General features: G+C 36.7%; 2 protein-coding genes and 1 long non-coding RNA gene across 3 annotated transcripts; 1 reads left to right on the forward strand and 2 right to left on the reverse strand.

Moving 5' to 3' along the window:
• Nucleotides 1-1,995: 1,995 nt before the first annotated feature.
• Nucleotides 1,996-11,066, reverse strand: ifngr2 (interferon gamma receptor 2). Its single transcript, XM_027152483.2, has 7 exons — nt 10,827-11,066; nt 9,941-10,049; nt 8,989-9,149; nt 7,225-7,379; nt 6,830-6,980; nt 5,616-5,770; nt 1,996-4,462 (listed from the first exon to the last, which is right to left on the reverse strand). Exons 1-7 carry the CDS (start codon nt 10,876-10,878, stop codon nt 4,328-4,330), a joined length of 918 nt encoding a protein of 305 aa, XP_027008284.1. The 5' UTR covers nt 10,879-11,066; the 3' UTR covers nt 1,996-4,327.
• On the forward strand, nt 11,056-16,032 carry LOC125141398. Its single transcript, XR_007140761.1, has 2 exons — nt 11,056-11,853; nt 14,830-16,032. It is a non-coding gene; the product is annotated as an uncharacterized LOC125141398 (long non-coding RNA).
• On the reverse strand, nt 13,652-25,781 carry LOC113646283 (interferon alpha/beta receptor 1a-like). Its single transcript, XM_027152461.2, has 7 exons — nt 25,613-25,781; nt 22,416-22,542; nt 22,076-22,257; nt 20,084-20,220; nt 19,212-19,353; nt 18,962-19,074; nt 13,652-16,889 (listed from the first exon to the last, which is right to left on the reverse strand). Exons 1-7 carry the CDS (start codon nt 25,665-25,667, stop codon nt 16,680-16,682), a joined length of 966 nt encoding a protein of 321 aa, XP_027008262.1. The 5' UTR covers nt 25,668-25,781; the 3' UTR covers nt 13,652-16,679.
• Between the last annotated feature and the right edge of the window lie 682 nt (nt 25,782-26,463).

Below are 26,463 nucleotides of genomic sequence, written 5' to 3' on the forward strand. Positions count from 1 at the left end.
GAATAGGACGCGTCACCACACAATGCGGGTGGGGTTATTTGCATGGGATGCTGTATAATGTGGACCTATGTAACATACGGGACAAATCGCGTCCCGTATTGATTTGATACGGGACACGTCATTTTGCCTGTAAATACGGGACGATTCCGTATTTCACGAGACGGGTGGCAACCCTAATGGGTTCCCTTCTGAGCCTGGTTCCTCTCAAGGTTTCTAATTAGGGATAGATATATAGTATTTAAAATTTTAAATTCATATAAATTCAAACAAATTCATAAAAATACATAAATGAATACATACATATTTAAAGTTCAAAATTAATTTTGAACTTTAAATATGTATGTATTCATTTATGTATTATTATTATTATTATTATTATTATATTTATTTCTTTTTTCTCTCTCTTGTGTTTCTATACTATTCTAGACAATGTGAACTGTTAAAATGCACTATACAAATAAATTAAATTGAATTGATTTGAATTGTAGTAAGACAAAATACATGTATATGAACAAGATTGTCTTTCTGTTCCCCAAAACATAGATCTATATACAGTTGGAGGTGGTTTTAAATATTATTTTCTGAATCGCAATCAATTGGATTTAAACTCACGTTGAAAAGTTCTAATCATTCACTCATCATGTCATCAATAGCATGATCCTAATTAACCCCTAATCATGACAAATTTCCTGTAGGAATTTTTTGGTTTCTTACCATCCTGGTTTCCTCTGACTGCTGTACACAAAGAGCTTACAAAACATTTCGGTTAAAAAAAATTGAGATGTTTAGAACAGAACTATGAAACACCACTTGAAGGCCATGGTGTTGGGACATTACCAATAATTGGATGTCACTCCAAAATGAACAGAAGGATGAGATAAAGTAATCAAAATAACCTTCTCAGAATATTCTTATCCATCACCACCACATCCAACCGCCACCCATCCATGCCCAACCTCATTTTCCTAAATATACTGTATGTGGTGAAATGTGTTATGGTCTGATTACACAAACATTTTGGGCAAATTTTAAGACATATTTGGCACAAAATAACAGGAGAGCTTATCATCCAAAGAACACCATGCACACGGTGAAGCATGGTGGTGGAAGCATCATACAATGAGGCGGTTTCTCTTCAACAAGGACTAGGGCTCTAGTCAAGACAGATAATATCATAAATATAGATGATAATCTAGATGATAATCAATGAAAAATTATGAAATGTATTTACTTTCTAGCATGTTAAAGACCTAAAGAACAAATCGAAGGCAAAAAAACTTCTAAATGACTTATTAGATGATCAGATGCATAAACCTGTGGAATTAATTGAATGACCTTCATACATTTTGAACAGCAGTGTGTAGACTTTTCACTATACATCCACAAATAGCCAATTGGCATGCAATGTTAATGCACTAATTCCCCACACTCCCTCACACTATTACCCCCATCTCTTGCATTTTTCCTAAGTTGCCCTGAACCACTCCATCTGGTTCAGGTGAGTGATAGTGCTGACTGCATACAACCAGGGAAGGAGAAGTCTATTTAACGTACCTTAATGAAATAAGAACACTGTTTAACAAGAACAACATGACCAACAGACCAACAAAGCAAGGATTAGAGCACTATAGTTAGCATCTTAAATCTTCAGAAAGGTCACAAACAAAACAATTAAAAATGAGCAAAAAGGAAAGGAAGTAGCTTTATAAAGGATGAGAAAAGTAAAAGTAGGTTCCAGCAGAAAAAGATTCCAGTCTGCTTCAAATTTCTTAACTTGGGTTAAGATTCTCCTCTTGACATTTGTTGGGGAAAAACCGGTGTGGTGTTTGAGCCATGTGCTTTTATATCGTTATCATGAAAAGAGCTCACACAAGCAAACATTTCTCTTACACATAACACTATTATAATTAAGATAATAAGTAGTTTCATCATAGAGTCTGAGTTTAAATCCAGATGATGGCATGTTTTATAAAAAAAAAACAGTAATAAAGAGTCTTTAAAAAACCTTCTTTTATTAAAGTACAGATCTATACATTCACATTTGTATTATTTACAGCAAAATCATAATTGCTGCTGGGATGGTGTGTAAAAAGGATGGTGAAAAGACATAAAAATCCATTGTAGAATGGAGCAATACATCTTTAAATAATACAGATCATCTTGAAATCACATACAGCTGGTAAATAAAGCTGTAGATCAAGATATTTTGATTGATAAAACTAAAACACATGCAGTAGGTAATTAAAAAACAACAAAAATAATACATTTGCACTCATAGCTCACGGGCAAGTCAAAACTTTTTTGTCTTTCTGTTCCCCAAAACGTAGATCTATATACAGTTGGAGGTGGTTTTAAATATTATTTTTTGTCTCAGTACCTGAAGCAGCACAAAAGTAAATAAAACACTGCTATAAAATAAAGGCAAAATGTAAAATGTTTTATTTGTCACATATACATTACACAATGAAAAGTTAACATTTTATCTAGAGATCTCAACTTGTTAGGTTAGAGCACAGGGCAGCGAGACCCTGGAGCAGAGAGAGAGCACTCAAGGGCTCAACAGTTGAAGCACTGAATATTTAGTGAAGGAAATTGAGCAGTTTCAGGATGGGCCATGACCCGTTCTACATGAAATCTTTTAGTGTACAGTGAGTTGAAGTCTGTCAAATCTGAATAATTATAACACTTGTAAATTAGTTTCAAAAGGTCTGAACAAAGTGCTGCACAATGTAAACATAAAGCACACAGCTCATTTGCATGCAGTGATGCCCACAAAACTCCATATATGGTGTGCAGCTAAGAGCACAAAATGACTAATCAGGGTAAAGGCTGAAAGGCAGAAGTTCATGTATGAGTTTGTGTTGCTTTATTTACTTTTATTAAGTCCAATAATATATAATGACTGGTTTTCACAAAAACCTAATGAACAAGCGTGAGAATGTTTTTGATTGAGACTTCAAGGACACTTTATGTGCATAAACAACATAAAAATTAATTAATATCATATTCCATCTAAAAAGAAATCCATGTGCAAGTCTATGGTTACGTTAGACTTCTCGTGCATAAATTAGCATACCCTCAGGTATAAATTTCTTGAATTTTTTGGCATTTTCACGGATAAAGTATTTTCTTGTGGAAGTATTGTATGAACAACTGAATAAGTTCATTTATATCAAGGCTCAAGTTTTAAAAACTACTGAAGAGTAAGAGCAATTTTCTTACTGTAACAAACGTTAATATCTATCTATCTATCTATCTATCTATCTATCTATCTATCTATCTATCTATCTATCTATCTATCTATCTATCTATCTATCTGTCTGTCTGTCTGTCTGTCTGTCTGTCTGTCTGTTTTCTAACCATATAGTAAAATGAATTTGACTAAATAGTGTTGATTTGTAAATTGTAAGCAGAATCTAGAACATATAGAATTGATATCATTAGGTTGTTATTAGATTATTATTGTTTTATCATATCATTGTCATGCCCCAGAGTTACACAGGTTGACAGATACATATCTCCAGAAATATTCACTCCTTTCTTGAAAACGAAGAATTGTATATATATATAAATACAATAACCTGTTCTAATGTGTGTTTTTTGTATAGTTAATTAAGAAACAAATGTAAACAAGATGTACATATCACCAAAAAAAAAAAAAAAAAGAGTGGATTTGAAATGTGTAACAATTAACATTTTGTGACTCCTGCTGTGTAAAGACTAACAGTACTAGGTTGATTTGAAAGAATGATCTTGTTGGAGGCTCAATCTCTGAACAGGCAAACACCTCAGGCTGAGCTGAAACATTCTGGTACTCTATTCTTAAGTTGACATTATTTAAGTTTAAAGTGTCAAAGTGCACCTTTGAACCTCCTAGTCCCCCCTAACTTCCTCCCTCTCTCTCTCTCTCTCTCTCTCTCTCTCTCTCTCTCTCTCACACACACACACACACACACACACACACACACACACACACACACACACACACACACACACACACACACACACACTTAAAATAAAGTTACAAGCTACCAGTAGATAACAGTCTGTCAGGATTCCTTTGTTTTTCTCTAATTATTTGACTTAAATGTAACAACCAACAAAGCAGATTAATCCTTGTGGTCATGAGGTTGGCATGTTTCAATAACATGACTGTTCAGCAGTTGGAAAAAATGCATTTTTCATGCAGGAAAAAAATCACTGAAGGTAAGCAAGAGGACAATAGTGTATCAAATCAATGTAGAAAAATATAAAGTATCAAAAGTTCACATTTCTCACAAGTCCATTGGGAGAGAATGCTGTGTTCGCTCCACGTGGAGCTCGCTTTCTACTCGCTGTGTTCCAAATCACTTCTGTCCTCGCTTTCTGCAACATCCTCCACCAAAGCTACGATGTCACACAACTCGGCCACTTGGCTAGCGGGACGAGTGGCTGGACGCTCAGGGAATTCGCTGAAAAAGAACTGCGGAAAAAGACCTTTAAATCACGTTTTAATATTAAAGAGTGTATATACAGTAACAGGCCACTTCAGAGTCAATATTAAAATCACACGCTGTAAATCATCCTTTTAAGATAATCAAATTTCAGCAAATATCACTCAGACTTCTTTTGCTTTTTTTAAAATTTTTTTAAATCTATTAATTAACTTCAATACACATTGTTATGATCACATCTAAATGATCTGGTTCACGGTATAGACAAATTAATTTGTGCGACTTTCTGAAACGGTTTATGGTTGCATGCCGGTCTGGTTTTTTTTTTTTTAGAAACAAGAACAAGTCATGTATGGACGAGTAAAGAAACACTTACATTTTATCTTATTTTATACAACTGAGTGGTGAAGGCCTTGCTCAAGGGCTTGGTGGACATGGGATTTGAACTGACAACCTTCCGATTGGTGGTTCAATGCCTTAACCACTAGGCTACTACATCCCCAGATAAAACAATGAATCTTGTTCTTCTTCCTTCAGGCTGTTCCCTGTTCAAAGCCACCACAACAGATCACGTGGTCCGTATTTGATTTGTCACAGGTATTAGGCCGGATGCCCTTCCTGACACAACCCCCCATTTTACAGTATCTGGGCTTGAGACCAGCATTAAGAGTTAGCTCTTCAGTGGCTGGGTTTGACAGGGAATTGAACCCTGGCCACAGCAATGAGAGCAGGGGATCCTGCCACTGGAACACCAGGATGGGTTAGTATAAAAGCATAGAATAAAAAGTGTAAAATTAAGTTGATCGTTTGACAAATTAAATGTCAGTCAAACGCCTTCAAAGCTGCTGTGGAGAACAGACATTCTGGCTCTGACTATGCGAAACTAGACACATGTTTATCAGGCTACAAGAGCAAACACTGTTCAGGTTTAAACACCACCAGTGACCTTCAACTTAGGAAACTGAGATTGATGATATGGTTGATAATCAAATAAATTTGACATTTGACATGTTTTTGTTCCATTAAATGTAAGAAAGAATTGATAAACGAGCCTGTCGTGTGAGTTTCACTCATCCCTGAGAAAAACATCAGACCAGTGATGAGTGGACACAGCTCCCAGTCATATGAATATGTTATACGAGTAAGAAAATAATGATTATGAATACGTGTAAGCGAAGGTACCTCTTCATAATGCGCAGGGATGTCCAGAGGAGGCTGAAAGAGTGCTTTAATCCTTTTGTAATGTTTGTGAACAAAATACAGGCAACCTCCCAGGAAGGCCAGCACCCCTACTGTTAGCAAACCGAGCATGATAATACGCAGGATTGGCGAAAAGGCTGGTGGGAAAAAAGAAGTTGAACAAGAGGGTTAGAATTTCCAGTATGAACAGGGTCATTCCCATTTGTGCAGAAGAAGAGGAAGACTGTCACATGTACAATTTCCCCCAAAAGTAGTGAAAAAGGAACAAGGCTAATTAGTTTTTGCTACACACAGAATACATTTGGGTTTAAGATCGAAAGACAGATCATCTTTGATTTGCTTATATGTATGTCTAGATGTGTTGAGACAACACAGTTTTTAGGTGAGCGATATTGCTGCTGATACACAGTTCAGATCAAATGAGACACTTATCACAAGCCATCATCCTGGGGCTGTTTGTAAAGCTTGGTGTGAAAATGCCAAAGCGATAAAGAGAGATAATCTTTAACGGCAGCATTTCCTGTTCAGTGGCTTTACAAGTAAACGCTTCTGAATAGGAAAAACCTTCTGATAACTTTTGTGGACATTAGTTTTAAAATCATTTGTTGAAAACTGAACAAAAGCTTTAGTGTATAAAGAAAATGAAAAAGAATTCAATTTCTACAACTAACAGTTAAAATCTTAAGAGCTTATGAAAATGAAGCTTATAGAATGACCCAATAGTGGCTCAGTAAAGACTGGTGAACATCCAAATTTTCTAAAGTTGCCATTCACTTCCAGCATTTAATAATAATAATAGTTATTGAGACCAGCATAAATAATAATAATAATTATTATTATTATTATTGAGACCACCATTGATTATAATAATAATATTATTATTGTTATTATTATTATTATTATAACATTAAGTACAAACAAAAACAATAGGACACAATATTTAAGTAAATAACACCTAATATTTGGTTGCATATAGCATATAGTTTGCATTAACAGCATCAAGCCACTGATCTTATTAATCTGCTGCATTTCTTTTGCGCTCAAAGACACAACAGAGGCAGCTTGGTGGTACTGGGACCTGAACCTCGAGTCTCTGAGAATAAACCCAGAGCCTTTAATCATTTAGCCTCCACTGCATGATCTAAAGATTTTCTAATCTCAATGGAACAAAGGCACAAAATCCTGGGACGACTCACGTGTTTCAGGGACGACTGTACATTTTTCCTGACTGGGCTTTCCATAGGGCTTGTTTAGATACCAATACTCGGCCTGGAAGCAGTATTCCTCTCCTGACTTCAGGTCATCAAGGATATGGTGGACGGAATTGACAAAGGGCTTCCAGAGCTCCTTATGAAAATATTTAAAATTTTTTTGAAATATTATTAAAATATTATGTGCAGCGCAACACAAAGGTTTTATTCCTTACATAAGTGATTACAATTAACGTTAATTTATTGTTTTTATTAATTCTAATGTTTCAAACAAGTATTTCTGCTCATCTTTGGATCAAGTGGCTAAGAAACTAAGAATAAAATCTTCACTTCATAGTCTCAGAGAGTGAATATTTTCAGGATGTGGATGTCCACCAGACCTCTTTATTATTATAGCTGTTTCTCTTCCAGTACAGAAGTCTGAACTCGATGTGTCCACCTTTCTCCTTCTTCAGACTCTCGTCTCTGTGTTTCGTCCACAGGTGTACCTTGTCTCCCTCCACCGTCAGGTCTATTAAAGGGGCACATGTGTGAACTGTGAAAAAAACAGAGTCATTGGTGAGGTTTCATTCCAATGTTTTTTTTTTTTTTTTGCAAGTGATACTAAAAAGATCCAGCTTACACTAGCTTACACAATCTAATATCTAATGGAGTATTTAATGTGGTGGTTTTTGTGTTTGCTCATTTCAGAATATACACTGTATGTGTGCCAATGTATGTGCACTCCTGACCTTTACACCCATATGTGGTTATCTCCCAAACTAAAGTCTGAAGCATACAATTGTACAGAATGTCTCTGTGTTCTGTACCAAACTGTATGACAATGCATGACATCCAGCATGACAATGCCCTGTGCACAATGGTATGGTTAAAGTGGAAGAACTCAAGTGTCCTCTACAGAGCTCTGACTCTGACACTGACTCAACCCCTCGTAAACAATAAGTGAAAAAAGAGACACTGTTTGTGAACAATTTTTACACCAGCCCTGTTCTCTTTCAGGATTTGTCCTTGAATCACATAGACTGTTGTGGGGCCATAGCAAAAAAAAAAAAACCCTATTGGTTTTCCACAAACTACAGTAAATGAGTAACCCAAACATGCTGAGTGGAAATACGCTTCATTAGACAAGAACATTAACTTTTTGTTAAATGGATTTACAAACAAAGTTACATTGTGCTCAAGAGTGTATGAAGCTTGCAGTATATCAAGCTTCACAGTCAAATGCAAAGTAAAGCAGAAGCGTGGCACATGTGGGATATCCCAGTTCCTGGTACTGTAGTGGATTCCAATTAAAACATGCGTGTTGTGGATTTCTTAGACACACTCCCTGGTTATTACAGTGTCCACCACAAGACCATTAAATGGTATAAGACTTTTTTATTTACCATTTCAAAGATGTTGCCATTGTGAACAGTTTAATTCTCTACAAGGAACTGTTCAAAATTAAGAATGAGCCAAATATGACAAATCCATGTACACAGAAGATTTAAGGAGCAAAAAAAAAACAAAAACAAAAAAAAAACGCTATATTTGAATGAAATTAACACCAATAGTGAAATATAAATCAAATAAATTAAATTTTACATTTCGGTACCTAGAAACCTCAAATGTGTAAATGTGCCAAAATGTCATACTGGAGCGTCCACCTAAACATTCCTCTACAAAAAGCTCTTTAGAACACCTCTAATACGCAACAGATAAATCTTCGAACACTTAATCATGAGAGTTTATACAAAAGATTTCTTCCATTTTTAGGCTTCGTTTGTATAAATACTTTCTTTTCGTATAAATTCAAATACACCTTGTAGCTTTTGAGACATACTCCATTTAAAAATGAGCATGTCTTTTTCAAGCAAAAGGTTAGGCCTCGCAATTTCGGCTTCGATTTGAACAGGTTAATTAATATTAAATTAAGAATTTATTAAAAAATAGGTGCTACTAAAATATTTCATGTTCAAGGTAGCAATAGAAGGCTCTACTGAGAACAATGGACCATTTGTACTTTTGCTTTTTTTTATCAGAAATTCCATTTGAGCTTTTCATTTGACTCACACATGAAATAAAAAGAAATAAATGATGAATACTGTTACACGTGAAGAACATTGTACTGTAGTGCATGAAAACTGAAAATAAAAATGGCTTACGGTGAACACACTGAACCAGCTTTGACGTCACCCAGGCGGACGTTTGGTTTCCTCTTTCTGCTTGCACGCGAAATCTCTTCCCATAGAAATCATCTGCCTCTGCTGAGAAGTTGAATTGCTGCTGAGTTCCTCTGTACACATCATGCCATTCACTGAGCGTCCTAAAGTTTTGAAAGAAAAGCCTGATGTAAAATAATCTTGTGATGTCATGACTCTCGTGTTGCTATAGTGCCACTAGAAAGCAATTTCAGTAGTAGTAGTTCAGTAGTTATTTTTAACATTTATTAAGATGTTATTAAGATTTTTCTTGTCCTCCACACCAACCCCTGTTATCCTCTCCAATAATAATAATAATTATTATTATTGGTGTTAAAATAACAATAAAGTACATAACTTATTCATGGAAATAAGAACGAATTATAAGGAGCAGAGTTTTGGCCCATGATGTGTGGAGAATTAACAACACACACAGCCGTGCCATAGCCCTCCATATCTCACACACATGCTTCACACAGTTTTATGAATTAAAATCACCTTTTGATTCAAAAAGGTTTGGACATAGATGGATGTGGTAGCCCAGTGGTTAAGGCTGTTGAAATATGAGTCAGCAGGTTGCAGGTTCAAATCTCATGTTCACCAAGCTGCCACTGCTGGGCCCCTGTGCGAGGCCCTTAACCCTCAATTGAACACCAAATTACTTGAGCAGTGAGTTACTGCATGAAGTCTATATAAGATTTTGTCACTAATAATTAAAAGCAATTGATTACACAAACAAAGCATATTAAGATGCAGCTGTCTCTTAGATTTAACTTATTAATACAACAAATACTTAATTACCAGATATGATATTCTGTATTTTTGTGCACTTATAATCAGTCCTGTTATAAGTAAAATGACATTCATCAGTTTTACAGGTATAACTTCACACGTGTACTGTAGGGATTTGACTTACGTGTTGTACTGAACAGCATAGGTGATGTTGGTGTTGTCTTTTGGATGATTCCAGGATAACACCGAAGATTCGACTTTAACATTTTTTGAAGATAATTCAATCGAACATACTGAAAAGTTAAACGCAGCCTTGGTTTAGTGGGAAGAGTTTTAAAACAAACAACACACTTCACTACACATGATCACAAAAAAGAAAAGAAAAAGAAATAATAACACATTACTCTGCACCACAGAATATACCACTAAATACTTTAGTACTAGACTGTCTGGTTTCATGAAAGGGATGTTTGTTTTATTTGTTGTTTGTTTTTTGCTGTTTTTCTTTCTTTCTTTTCTTTTCTTCTGGACGTGTACAAATGCAGTTTGTCTAAAGAAACTTGAAATAAAATTAAAGTATTAAAAATGAAAGAGGAAACCACTCATCACCACACCACAAAACAATGTAGAAATTCCCTGAAACCTTTTTTCACAAATTACACTCACTGAAACTCACAAAATTGTATATGATTTCATTTAAATAAACCTGTCAAAAAGAATTATCATAAACTCCTCATTTAGTCAATTTGGCATTGACTAAAACTCTTCAAATTATTTCCTTCAGGTTGGGTTTAGCAAACCATAAAGACACAACTAAAACAAACAAACAAAAAAGCTACACAAATAAACCTTATATATCTCTGTGTAAATACTGTACTGTAAATATAGGTTCGTGTAACTCAGTTTAAACCCCGTTTTTGTCCCAATGTACTGATTTGTGTGGACAGACAGGCAGGCAGACAGACAGACAGACTGGTACACTTTTGCTAGGATTCCCAGCTGACTAGCGTTAATCCAATCCCTTTATTCTTTTAATGTATTTTTCTCGTGAAATGTAAAACACATCTTACCACAGTCTTTTATGAACAACTTGATAAGAAGAAAAGCGATTCTCCAGTCCATAACGACAATAATGTCGGCTACAGACAGTCATCTTCCTTCACACTTCCACTGAGAACGAATCCCAAATGCCTTCCTGAGGTAAACATAGTGGGCTACGTAGGGCGCCGACGCCATGTTGTTGTGCCCTGTGTAGTGCACTTGTACAGAGAAAATGGGCTAATTTGTGGGTCGATATAAATAGTTCCTTCTCAGCCGGAAGACACAAATGGAGAAGTGAAAATATCAGGGATGTGTTACGATAAATTGCGCTTAGTCGCAGGCTAATACTGTACTGTATAGGATATATGCTAATATGGCGTGGTATTGATTATGCAGGAAATGTACAGTAAAGGTTTTAATAAGGTTTCCTGCAACGTCGCATCTGCGGTTTTTGTGGCTTGACGTGTTAACCTTTATGGTAGTCTTATGACAGGCATTTCCGGGTTATGTACACTTGTGAGTGATATGTTTATGTCACCACTTCTACTGCATTTACACGTGTGTTTATAACTACAGTATATACAGGGCACTCAAGTTTTGAAGACAGGCAAGAGTGACATTTCCAAACCCCAAACTCCAAAAAATTAAAAATCGAATTGAATTAAATGTTCTTTCGCTTAATAAAATGAGTTCATTGAGTTAATTGCATGTGGAGCACATGGTTAACATAGATGTCTTAAGATCATTTACATTTAGAACATTTATATTTGGCAGATCCCTTCATCCACAGTGACATAAATGCTAGGTTACACTAGTTCAAGTGTTTCAGGAAGAGGTTGGTCTTTACCCGTCGTTTGAAGATAGCCAATGACTCAGCTGTTCAGACACCTAGGAGAAGTTCATTCCACCACTTCAGTGCCAAAACAAGAAAGAATTTTGATGTATACCTACCTCTTACCCTGAGAGCTGGTGGGACCAGTTGAGCAGTGTTGGTAGCTCTGAGGGAACGAGCTGCACTCTGAGGAGTGACAAGAGCTTCTCCTGGCCTGGGAAAAGGTACTGTACCATACCTCTCGGGCCCCTCACAGTGTGCAACAATTTCTTACCACAAGCCACCAGGCTTCTTAACACCCAGAACTGAACTGTTACTGAACACACACACATTTTACAGAATTTGGCAGACACCCTTATCCAGAGCAACTTACATTATCTCATTTCTTTATACAACTGAGCAATTGAGGGTTAAAGGCCTTGCTCAGGGGCCGAGCAGTGGCAGCTTGGTGGACCTGGGATTCAAACTCACAACCTTCTGATCTTAACCACTAGGCTAGGTTTAGAAGCCTCTTTGTACAATGTTTAGGACCATATACTTTTGCACAATGTTCTGAACAACATTCAGAATGCACACTGGTTGGCCCTATCTTGGGTATTTTGTTTTTTAGTATTTTGTATTGTCTGTTTTATTGTCTTTTGTCTCACACAGTTTGCACTAGCTTGTACACAATGCACTTTATGTGGCTAGGATAGCTTACTTCCAGTCTTTAGCTCCGTGAGAAACGTTGTTTCACTTCATGAAATATATGGTTGAAATGACAATAAAATCTTCTCGACTTGACTCTCTTAAGAGTACAGTAGTGTGTTTCTGTTCAGTTATTGTGTCAAAGTTCAGTTATTGTCATATCTAACCAGGAGGCATGTTCCTACATGTCAGCTGAGTCTCCACCATGCTATTTAGCCACACATATTCACCAACACTTGTTAGTTCATTAGTTCCTGCATTTGATATAAGATCTTCCTGCGATGATTTATGTGTTCAGTTGGTGGCAGCACACTACACAAAACAACCTGTTCTCCTGAGCATTTCTTCCTCTGACTGCAGCAACAGCTCCATTTTTTTTTTAAGGTTAAATGGGTGTTACCTTTTTGTAATGGTTTCAAATAATATAGATAAATTGCTGTTTGAATGGCACTGTACAATGTAAAAAATGTTGTATATAACTTTCTGACTGCAAAGTTTTATTGTCACTGTACAGGTATCACCTTGAATTCTTCCCAATCCCTCTGTTATCACTATGTCAGGTGTCATACATTGCCTTCAGATCAGATATAGAAAACCGCAGAGCTTTTTTATGAACTACTGTTTAATTTTTACCTTTACTTGCTCACAATTAGCAGAAGACATGGTTTATTGTAATCTAATTGGAAATAGATTTTACAGCATGATGTATTACAGTATAATTCTTTATTCTCCTTATCTAATTCTGTCTTGTTTTACTTGATGGACAACTGTCTGTTGTTGCCTCATCTCCTGAAAAAAAAAGTAAATGAGAATCTTTTAATATGAGGTTGTTTTTGTGGTGTTTTGAAATGTATAGCACATGTATAGCACATATATGTATGTAGAAACATATTTAGGAAGTGAATGTTATGTAGGACTTTTCAGCAGTGAAATTGCTTCGGTAATTATCATTGTAAGTATAATATATATATATATATATATATATATATATATATATATATATATATATATATATATATATATATATATATATGTATATATATACATATATATATATATATGTATATATATCTCAGACCATGGTGCATCATAAAATAACACAGAGCTAAGGACTTATACTAAATTGTCTTAAGTAAGCTTCTTCTTAGACATATATATATATGTCTTGACTTGACTAATCTGTATAGATACAACCACCATTTATTTTTGACCTAGTATAGTACTATACTATTACTAGAGAATAAGTCACCCTGGCACCTGAAGTTCTTCAGATGTGCACTGAGGTCTGGATGTCCAGACACGGCTGTCAGCAGAGTGATGAAAAAAGCTCTCACATATTATTATTATTATTATTATTATTATTATTATTACATATATTTATTTATCGTATTGTGAACTAATAATTACAAATTTGTAGGAAAGACACCTATAATATGTGAACACGTTTTTACAAGTATTATATATATAATCAGTCAATCATTTAGCAGCAGCACAATGCATAATACCGTGGGGATGCAGCTTGAGAGCTTCGGTTAATGCTCACATCGTACACCACAATGAAGGAAATGTCAGATTCCTGTACATTTTTGATATTTCAGACACTACTTAGTTTATACTAAATGGAGCAAAACAAAAAGAAAATACACTGTTCTGTGAATGGAAACACCATGTTAATGAGAAAGATCAGACAAATGGCTAGAGTCCAAATTTCCAGGAAAGATTTTGTAACTCATATCAATTCAGTTTTTCTCAATTGCTAAAACACTAAACCCTATTGTCTGAACCAAATGCTCAGTTGCCTGAACCCACCGATTGAATCAATCACTCTTTTGACAAAACCATAAGCACTTTTCACCTGTTTAGACACAACTTGGCAAAACATTTTCATTGTGATGCTCCCGTGCTGCATAATGGTGAGCACAGGTGACAAAAGTCAAACACAATTAAAGCACAGGTGTCACCGCTTGAACACAACAACTCAAAATTGATCACACTTTTGGCTATTAATGTGAGGGAACATATACAGCAAGCCAGTTCAGAGAGCACTGGTTTGTGAGACCCTACAATGGATAGAAGTCTGAGAGGAAGAGTCCGTGTGAGAGGAGGTCGAGGTGGTCAGCAAAGACAAAGAACAGTAATATCTAGTGAAATCAGAGCTACTGTGATTGACCATGTTCTTGTCCATGGTATGAGCATGAGGGAGGCTGGACAAAGGGTACAACCAAATCAGTATATCAGTAGATTCACTGTGTCCACCATAATCCGAAGATTTAGAGAAGAGAACAGGTAATTACCTTTTTTTTTTTTTTGACATTATAGTACAGTATGTAAATGTTGACAGCAATTACTGTATGGCATACTATATACTGTACCACAGTATACTGTAAGTAAATATATGTTTCAGTACATCACTGTACCAATGTACTGTAGTATTGTAATGGAGGGTTGGTCTAACTGTTTCTAAGCCTAGTATTCCATGTATATTTTTTGTAACTCCATGATCTCTTTTTTAGAATTGAAAGACTGCCACATGGGGGTGGGAGGACAGGTATGTTCTCCCCACACCGAGACCCTAATTGTTGATATAGTCCGTGAGAACAATGCCATTAAACTGAAATTCAGCAGAAGATCATTGAGGACCATGTAAATTTTGAGGGTATCAACAGTGTCAGCCTCTCTACTGTTGATCGTGTCCTCAAGCGCAACAGACTGCGCATGAAACAGCTATACAGCGTGCCCTTTGATAGCAACTCAGACAGAGTCAAAGAGCAAAGATTCCAGTATGTACAGGTTGGCATATATCTAGACACATTCAATGTTGATTACTCGAAGTAGTCATTTACTGTAGTGGCCTAAATCACTTTTTCCATATCACTCACAAAACTATATCTATTTCTACAGAGGGTTCTTCAACTGGATGCAATGGAAAGACCCCATGAATACGTGTACATGGATGAAGCTGGGTTTAATCTCACCAAAAGGAGAGGTCGTAATGTGATTGGCCATTAGGCCATTGTTGGTGTTCCTGGGCAGCGTGCTGGCAATGTCACATTAGCCATCAGCAATCATGGGGTTGTCCACCATCATGCCAAACTGGGGCTCTACAACACTCACCAGCTCATTTTCCTCAATTGCATATGAGATGCTCTGTCAGGGCAGCAGGATGAGCATCCCATCTATGTTGTTGTTTGGGACAATGTGAGTTTCCACAGAGCATTCGAGGTTAGAGAGTGGTTCAATATGAACCAAGGTTTTATCAATCATTGTCTTCCACCGTACTCCCCTTTCCTAAACCCCATTGAGGAATTCTTCTCCTCATGGCGGTGGAAGGTCTATGAACGCCAACCGTACACCAGGGTACATCTCCTGCAAGCCATGGGACTTGCCTGTGGTGACATAGGTGTGGAGGCATGCCAAGCCTGGATACGGCATGCCAGGGTTTTTTCCCCCGTTGCCTGGCCAGACAAAATGTGGCCTGTGATGTGGATGAAGTCCTGTGGCTTGACCCAGTACGGCGACATGATGCTGTGGCTGAGTAATGCACTTATTTGTGTATTTTTGTACTTTATTTTTACATGGGCTTACTGTACACAAGTGGCAAATGCACAAGATTTATGTGTTGTCTTTTTGTACAAGTGCTAAATGCACAGTTTTTTTTGTTTTGCAACATGCATTTAGCCTACAGTGAACAATAAACATTTATTTCTCCAGCTTCATGTCCTGAGCATTGTGTTTTCTATTTTTCTATGTAGTGATTAGTGACTGTTCCGTAGTGAATTTTAATTTTGATTGACTCAGGGTTTGACAACATAGTTCAGTTTTGAGCACAGATTGAACTGTTTTGAGGTGAAAGTGTGGTTTCGCAAGGAGAGTCTGAGGTTTTGTGAATGTAGCTTGAGAATTGGGTTTTGTGTTCACATTTTAGAGAAAAGGAGAGCAGCTTTCAAGAAATGTGTCTTAGCAATCAAGAAAAACTGTAATCTTCATAACCGTAGTGAGCAGAAAATCATCTAGGCAAGCATCATCAACAAAACCTGAGGTGGATGAGCTACAACAGCAGAAGAGCACATCAGGTTTCTCTCCTAAAGAACAGGAATCTGAGGCTAACCTGAACTAATCTAATCTCTATTCTGTCAATCAGAGACCAGATATTCCCCTGTGAGCTCATGTAAATGGATGACGGAAGCATATGTGTGCCTGCACTCTTCCCAGATTTCCGTAAACATATAGTGCATGCCTTTGTTTTTAAGGACCCTGAAAAACAAAACATATACTATGCAGGACCGGAAGGGCCTCATACATTAAACTCTCTGAGGTCTTCTGTTTGTAACTGGAGACTTTCTGTAGAGCTTCTTGTAACTGGTCAGCTCTCTAATCCAGAGCTGAAGCCAGAGTCCTGCACTGAGCCATTACTCCACTGGCCTATTGACTTAGGAGCCTGAGGTTCTGCTGTGTTTTCCTGTTCCTGTTCTTTCTCCACCGTGTTTTTGGGCTCTATGGCAGGTGTGATCACATGAGCTACTGTCCAATGCTCTTCCTGCACTCCTAGGAGTGACGGAGTCGATGAAATTGCCTGGTAGAAGACAAAAGGTTTTTTTTAAGATTGTACAGTTGAGTGCAAAAGATTTTATAATTAAAATAATTAAGAAGTTAAAACCTTATAATGTGAATCATGAGTTTGTGTCTCTCAATTTGGTTGTCATGTATGCATCCATCCATTTTATACACAGCTTATCCTAGTGGGACATGAAGAACCTGTAGTCTATCAAATATGGGCATGATGGCACTCTATAGCATGGTTCAATCACACACTCACAACCATTAACTCACTACTGACAATTTAGTGATGCCAATCAGCTTATAACATATGTCTTTGAACTGGGGATGGAATCTGAAGAACCTAGAGGAAACCACCGAGACACAGGGAGAACATGCAAACTCCAAAAACACATAACAGAGGAGGGAATAAAACCCCTAACCATAGAGTTGTGATGTCATATACATATAGTTTAATTGTTTAACTTTATTTATCCTTCTAAAGGGTTCCAGGTTCCATCCCAGATTTTTGGCCATGTGCTTTTGTTTATGTTCTGTGTCACGTGTCTGCCCCGCCCTTGTCTCTTCCTCCCCACCTCTTCACACCTGTTCCTGATGTGTTAATTGTCTTGTGTATTTAACCGTGCCGCATTGCCTATGGCGGCGCGGAAACCTCGTCCTTTGTCGTATTATGTCATGTCTTTTGTTGGGCCTTTGTCTTTGTTTGTGTTTTTTTTAGTTAATAAATCGGTTTATTTTAGCTATTAAATACCCAAATTATTTTAGCATTTGGGTCTGTTTTTATCCCCGCACCGCTGACAGAAGGATTCCGCCAGACTCGGGGCCCAGCAGGATAGCGTCAAGCTTGGACTGGCTTCTTGTGGGAGCATATATATATATATATATATATATATATATATATATATATATATATATATATATATATATATATATATTGATTGATTGATTGATTGATTGGACTGTTCTCCCTGCCCGTTTTTTTTCCTGGACTTTTGGCTTGTTTCTTTTTTTTGTGTGTGTGACATCGCCCCGCATCTGTTCCGGTGAGGGACGCCGCTCTGCTTCTGGTTTCCTGTGGAGGAAACTGCCTCACTACTTGCCTGCGAAGGATGTCACCAGCCCAAGTTTTGTTTTGTTTTGGTGTCATGCGTACATCGCTTCACTTCCTGGTTTCCCGTGGGAGGATGCCGCCTCACTTCCTTGGGGGGTGTAGGCCCGTATTTTGCCCCATGGATATTTTGTTAATTTTTTGCTCCATGGTGGAGGATCTTTCCTACCCTCCCTCCCACCCCATTTTATTTTTTTGGACATGGGTCTGGCCGCAGTGTGTTGGAGATTGTGCTTGGCACTTCTGCACGGCTGTGGATGACGCTTGGCCCTTCTGCTCGGCTGTGGATGTCGCTCGGCCCTTCTGCTCGGCTGTGGATGTTGCTCGGGTTTCTCTGGCTGTGCCGCCATATGCCATGCTCCCCCCTCCTGGATCTCGCTGGGATCGTGGTTCCCTTGGATATGGTCATGGACATGGGATTGGTGCGTCGGGAGCCATGTCTTGTGTATTTAACTGTGCCGTGTTGCCTATGGTGGCGTGGAATCCTCATCCTTTGTCATCTTATGTCATGTCTTTTGTCGGGTCTTTAGGCACAACCTAACCTGTCTTTGTTTGTGTTTTTTTTTAGCTAATATATCAGTTTATTTTAGCTATCCTGCATTTGGGTCTGTTTTTATTTGGGTTTGTTTCATTGCTGACACATCCACTTATACACGTAAATTAAAATACACATTTTGCAAAATGTGCTCTTAGAAACCACAGGAGGTGTAAAGCATGAACTCACAAAAACACACAATTATACAACTCAATTTCATTAACAACTGATGAAAAACAACTTGTAATTCAACTTCTTATTCAAAAAAGAAATCCATCTTTAGTTGTTTGCAACTTAAATGAAATCTCAGTTTAAATAAGTGTTATCTATAAATTATAGATAAAGAATTAAGAATTTTTTTGGGGGCAAACAACAATGATGGCTTGTAAACAGTTTTTAGTGCACTTTTTATACATTCAGGAACAACAGAGGAAATAAATCTTACTAGTATGCTCTCAGGTGTTGTGTATACCGAGTATGTTCTTCTGCATTTGTGACATACAAAAGCTCCAAAAAGAGGAATGGCAAAGAGAATCCCTAGCCATGCGAAGGGGCAACCTAGAAGTGACAAGAAACATACTTGTAGCCTCCATGCTACTAAAGAAATGTAGCACAAATGTAGATCAAATCCTAAGGAAAGATGTCAAATCCAAAAAGAATTCTTTATTGAAGGAAAAAAAATGGCATGCTTTTACCTGTCATTCTCTTACACTGTGGAGATGAGTAATTGCTTCTCTTGTTAAAGGGGCTGAAGATGCTAACTTGCACACAATATTCAGTGCAGGATTTCAGTGAGCTCAGTGGAAAATGTGGACTGGTGTAAACTTCCATGTGTTTCTGTTGAGGAGCAGAAAGAAAGGACAATTAAAAATAATAATGATAGTATAAGACATGACATTGTCTCAAATCAGCATTGTCTCAAAGGCATAGAGACTGAATTAAAATTATTTTAGAATTAAGTTATTATTTATCTATAACATTTATCCATAATGATCAGGCCTGAGGTGACAGTGGCAAGGAAAAACTCCCTGAGAGGATATGATAAGGAACCTTGACAGACACCAGACTAGTAGGGAACCTGATCCTTATTTGTGTGACACTGGACAGGGAATAATGTTAATGTAAACAATGTCCTTCCTACAACCAATTGCAGTCGAGTGGAACTAATAATAAAGGTCTAAATAGTGAGCTATAAATTATAATATTTCAATGATGCAATAGCAAGAAGTCATAACGATATAGTGTTGTTATTAATTTGATATACGTATGTAAAACAGCATTAATGAGACATATTGTTACAGATCCAGTGTTTCAGGAATTGACCAAAGATTTACTGTCAAACTGCTTAAATAAAAAAGTGGGGAAAAGGTCCCAATGTTTAGAATCCTGGGGTGCGTAGTTTATTAGTTTGTAGATAATACAGTATTAAAGTATTTATTTCTTATTGACAGTACAGTATGTAATAGACTGTACCATGATGTGAGCTTCTATAAATATTTGGACTAAAAAATAATGTGTGTGTGTGTGTGTGTGTGTGTGTGTGTGTGTGTGTGTGTGTGTGTGTTACCTCTTCAGGTTTAAGCTTCTCCCAGTACTGCACTCTGTATTGAATCATCATCGTGTCGCTCAAGACTGACTTGGAAATCATAAGTGTTAACACGTCTTTGTCTGTTGTCACATTCACTTGGGGTGGCATTAATATCACTGCAATGTTTTCAATGGTTCAATATCACTTCAATGTTGTTTCAATACAACATCTTATTTATTTAATAACAGACTCTGTTAAAAAAAGTCACAACTGTATTATCAAGTGCAGGGGTTCAGACCTGATAGCTAACGTATGAGTGGATTTACATGTACTGAGTAAGGTATTTCTGCAAGAAATCAGATTTTTGTAATTGGTTAGTGTAGTAATCTGACCATGTATTTCAGTAATCTGATGATGGAGAGTCAAGTAATAATCAGATTCATTCAATAAACCTGGCTTTAATTTTATTAAACCCAGCTTCCATCAATTCCATTACAATATTCATTTAAATACACAGTTATTAATTATATCCACCCAGTATTCAAAGTCCCATCCATCCATCCATCCATCCATCCATCCTTTCATCCATTTATCTATCTAGTATTCAAAATCATCAACTAATTTATCCATCATGAAAATCCATCCATCCATCCATCCATCTGTCTATCCATTCTTTCATATTTAAATCACCCATCCATCCATCCATCCATCCATCCATCCATCCATCCATCCATCATTTCAGTATTAAAATCCAACCAACCACATCTATCCATCCTTCCAGTATTCAAAATCATCCACCTAACCTCCATCCATCCATTTATATATCTAGTATTCAAAATCATCAACTAATTTATCCATCATGAAAATCCATCCATCCATCCATCCATCCACCTGTCTATCCATTCTTTCATATTTAAATCACCCATCCATATCCATCCATCCATCATTTCAGTATTAAAATCCAACCAACCACATCTATCCATCCTTCCAGTATTCAAAATCATCCACCTAACCTCCATCCATCCATTTATCTATCTAGTATTCAAAATCATCAACTAATTTATCCATCATGAAAATCCATCCATCCATCCATCCATCTGTCTATCCATTCTTTCATATTTAAATCACCCATCCATATCCATCCATCCATCCATCCATCCATCCATCCACACACTAAATCATTATCATTTCAGTATTAAAATCCAACCAACCACATCTATCCATCCTTCCAGTATTCAAAATCATCCACCTAACCTCCATCCATCCACACACTAAATATTAGTGATCTGTCTTAATTCTTATATTTTTAGTAGCATATTTCTTTATGTACCTTCTCCATGTTCTACAATGTTTACCATCACCCCTTTCACAGTTGTGAATGTGGTGGTCTTCCCCAAACACTAATTAGTTTGTCTTAGGTAATAAAAAAAAAGCCCTTTTTTTTATTACTCTCACATATACTTTACAGCACAGTGAAATTATTTCTTCACATAGGACAACTTTGAAGGCTGTATGCAGATCCCATAAGAGAAGAGAGGGTCACGCTCAGGGGTCCAAGAGTGGCAGCACTGGAGCTCGAACCGTAATCACCCAAGCAACAACCCAGAGCCTTAACTACTTGAGCTACCATGGAGGTTAGGTGAGAGAAACTATAGTGCTGTTTAAATTCTATTTTTATCACAGATGTTGATGGGTTTGTTATCTTTATCTGAGGGAATAGTGGCTCTGCACATTTCTGGTGCTTTCCCTGCTCTAACACACCAGACATCAGCTCAAATATCAGTGGAAAGAGAGGGAAAATCCAAGGAGAAACAGTGCGATCACTGATAGCTAATGACTCTGCATATATTCTTTTGTGCTTTTTTTTGTTTCTTTAAAATTGTGCTTTTGAATCTATTATAGCTTTAATAGAAGTGCATTCAAGGGCTATTTGTAATAGAATACAACATTCAGAAGGCAACATTTAGAGATTGAACATTACTAAAGAAATTGATTTTATTTATTTTTTTTTGCATGACTACACACACTCACCTTCCTCATCAGGCGTGAACTTCACCATCGCCCACTCGGAACGTAGGAGCCCAGCCTCAGCTCTGACTCTAATCTGAAATGATGCTAAAAAAGGCAGCCCACAGTGTGTGAAATCACAGCGACACTCAGGGGAACCTTCACACACACGTTCATACGATCCCTCATCATTTCTTTCACGATAGCTAAAAAACAAAACAGAAAAAGGAAAGACAAAGAAAATAACATATTGAGGTAACACAGCAGATATCAAAGAAAGCACATCCATAAGTCATAGCTACAAGGCAACAAATTGGTTTTGACTATGGACATAGTGGCTGCAATGTGGAGGTTCAAAACTTACTAGGTATATTCAGCAGTGAAGGTGATTGGGTTTTCCAGCTGTGCGTAATTACAGTCCCAATAAAGCATGTAGTTTGCCTCCTGTGCAATCATTTTTACCTGTTGTGGGGCTGGCAAAGAGGCTGAGACTGTGGGGCAGGGAGAAAACATAAATATGGTTGCACAATCAATTATTGATTCGTAATCTATCTGTAGATTTGAGCTGCTGCTGTACTCACAAAGACTTCCCTTTACACCAACCAGGATGTTTTGACAATATGCTCATTCTGAACATTCTTCTACATCTGTATACTGTAATAATAAATAATCCCACTATGGCTTTTCCCCCAGAAGATTATGGGATCCTGTTTAAACTAAACTGGTGAGCTAAAAAAGACAGTTTTGTGACGAAATACATCAAAACAGAAAAAAAAGTTGACTAAATCCCATTTTAGACAGGAAATGTGCAAATTATACAATGACCTGAAGAAAATAAAACAGAGAGGTTAATATTACTCTGTATATCTCTTCTGAATCGACCTATCAGCATTCTATACTCTGTACTCTCTTTAAAAGCCCAAACCAAAGGTTATTCAAAAATTTCAGCAGATGCCATTGTATATTTCCCTCCTTTAACCAGATCCAATGAAGAAGTGAAGAAGAAGTGACGTGACATACAGCCAAGTATGGTGACCCATACTCAGAATTTGTTCTCTGCATTTAACCCATCCAAAGTGCACACACACATCAGTGAACACACACACACACCGTGAACACACACTCGGAGCAGTGGGCAGCCATTTATGCTGCGGCGCCCAGGGAGCAGTTGGGGGGTTTGAGATTTGTACACACTCTGTAACTTTGTAGATGGTTCCTAAATTATTTCTTTAATATAATATAATATTCATTTGCATTTGTGAAACATTATCTATAGACTTTGCAATATATTTAGCTGTACTTTGTCCTTTTTCTTTTGTAGAGATGTACTCATATTAATATCCAGTTGATTTAGCATATATTATCTATATTTTATGACATATACATAGAGTACAATACAGATGTTATTATATATTTGGCATTTTTTTATATTGTGACACATAAGATAATTAACTGGCTACTATGGTTCTTTTTCCCTATTTTTTTCTATACAAAGTGGTCAATTCATGCAAATGTAATTTTTGTATTTGAATATTGGACAAACCTACCATTTAGGCAGCTAGACTCAAACCTTTTATCGGTGGTGTGAGTGTCAGTGTGTTACATTAATCTGTTCCTTAATCTGTCCCAAAACACCCAAATAACTCCTAGAATTCCTAAGGTAAATTTTTATTTTATTTTAATCCAAATAGTTTCATCAGCAGAAATGATAAAACACATACACAGCATATGCACATCAATAACATCAATTTGTAAAATAAATTTTTTTGATAAAGTGAACAAAAAACAGTTTCATCCATCCATCCATCTATCCAAAAAAGATTCAGCCAGCCAGTTTCACTTATCCCAGCCCAGGTCTCTGGGGCAGCAATCTAAAATGATCAGACCTCCCTTTCCCTCCAGCTCCTCCCTCGCTATAGGAGAGAGGATCTCTCAATCTAGACACCATACTACACACTTACTGTATTACTGTTTAACTGCAATAATTAACAATAACAAAGTGTTTTAAACATGTGCAATAACAGAAATTTTGAAAAACATGCAATATTACCTTTGTGCAATATGTTTTCAATGTACCTACTACTCGTGGTCTCTTTTTATACATTTTGTTTTGTATGTACTGTATATTATATTATGTCTCTATTCTTTTTATATATTTGCATTTCTTACTCTTTGCTACTGTAACAGAGAAATTTCCCCATTGTGGGATGAATAAAAGTATATCTTATCTTATCTTATCTTATCTTATCTTATCTTATCTTATATGCAGACACACAAACCACTGACGGAAGAATGAGATGAATTATTCTGCCACAACTCAGGTCATAAATGTTATAAAAACCTTCATTATCTCTGAAAAAATTGTCAGAAAAAAGAACCATAGTAACCAGTTAGTTATTTTCTGTGTCATAATATGAAAAATGCCAAATATACAATGTAAAGTCTTGAATATTGATTAAAAATATTCCAAATGTAGTGGATAGTACATCTCTCTACAAAAAGAAGGAACTACAGCCACAACTATTAGAAACAGATATAGATAATATTTCCCAAATGCATGTTAATGATATTATATTAAAGAAACAATTTATGGACCATCTACAAACTGAATGAACTAGAAGATTTTGTGATTATTAATCCATTGGATTTGGTTAAATGGATACAAAACTACCATCTGTTGTATATTTAAACAATGTTTGATTTGGGTATCTTCAATATTTAAGGAACAATATGCAACATTTCACACAAGGTATCAGAATCAGGTTTATTTCTTTAGAATCCATAATAATATATAGTATAGAATAATATATATAATAAAATAGAATATAGAATCAATTCAGATGAGATATACAGTGTTTTTTTGGTAATTGTGCCGTATTTACATACCCATTATTAGCCAGAAGTAGACACTAAATCGTCTACGTTATGTACTTTTTAGACGGTCCCTTAATGCTTCCCGTATTATTTGACGCCTGTTATAATCATTCATACATTCATCAAGGTTTAATGGAATAGGTCTATATTTATAATTAATACATTTGGTTATAGTTTGTTCTTTGTCATATTTGGAGTCGTAATATGCCTTATTATATAATTACATCCAAAAAGGTGAAGTCACAAAAGAGAAAGTAAAACTAGTTATCATGATCACAAAGACAAATATTACGCGTTCACATTACAGTTTAGTTCGGTTTAGACTGTGTACAAGAACTAAATGACACTAGAGACATAGAACATAACGAGAGAGAGAGAGAGAGAGAGAGAGAGAGAGAGAGAGAGAGAGAGAGAGAGAGAGAGAGAGAGAGGGTGTGTGTGTGTGTGTGTGTGTGTTAAAGTACGTACGTGCTCACAGAAACACAAGAAAAACAAAATACATACAAAAAACGGAATACTTCCTACACATGAGAATGACTCACAGTACACCATATCACGTCTCTATCACAACTTTGTTTTTATCACGTCTCTATCAAAACTTTGGTATTAAACATAAAACAGCTTAAGACTTTTTGTCTATTCAGTTATTCCTCTCATATATTCAGTCATTTTCCAGTTGTATCTTACCGGTCAGAGTCATTGTGAACAGCAGACTGAGCTGTAGGTCCAGGTGCTGTGACATTCTTGCTCATAGTTTTACACCTGCATCACGTGTTGTACAAGAACCCAAATGCGGGTTAACTACAGCTGATTGTGCACAAACACGCTTGAACCACTTCCGCGCGTACTTCCCCCTGACACCCCCCCCCCACACACACACACACACACACACTCACACACGGACGAAAATAAGAAAAAATAAAAGAAAAAAGAACGGAGGTAGATTTTTGGATGTGTGTTAAACTGTGCACACACTCATATAACAAACCTGCTTAGTGCATAGCTTTATATATTTCGAATAAAAAGAATAATTTCAATAAAATCAAAACTACAATGAAACCGAAAGTACTAGTTTCGACAGTTTTTGTCAAGTTTTTTCCAATTTTTTCCCCCTACACTTTCCACAGAGAAAACGTATTGTGTTCAAATTATTTCCTGAATACTTTTTGAGATTTGGATTAATTCAGTTTGACTAATCAAACAGATCTATAATTAAACTAGATTTGTAAAGTTCGTCGCGACAAACTTTGATGTTGGCTTTGACGGTGAAAGTATTCGCAAAGGCCGGTGCTTTTTGAGGCGAGTGGACAGTGGACCGCTAGGGTGCCAATACTTTTGGAGGCGAGCGGACATGAGCATGTGACGTGATCCGAATGCCCGTTCCCTCATTGTCACGTGATATCAAGTGACGTCACGTGACATGACCAAAATACTAGTGATGGGAAGTTCGGTTCTTTTCCGCGAACCGGTTCTTTCGGACAGTTCGATTTAATGAACCAGTTCAAAAATCCAGTTCACCAGTTCTTGTACGTCCTGAC

This window comes from Tachysurus fulvidraco, chromosome 6 (genome assembly GCF_022655615.1).
Source record: "Tachysurus fulvidraco isolate hzauxx_2018 chromosome 6, HZAU_PFXX_2.0, whole genome shotgun sequence".
In the NCBI taxonomy this organism is placed as follows: domain Eukaryota; kingdom Metazoa; phylum Chordata; class Actinopteri; order Siluriformes; family Bagridae; genus Tachysurus; species Tachysurus fulvidraco.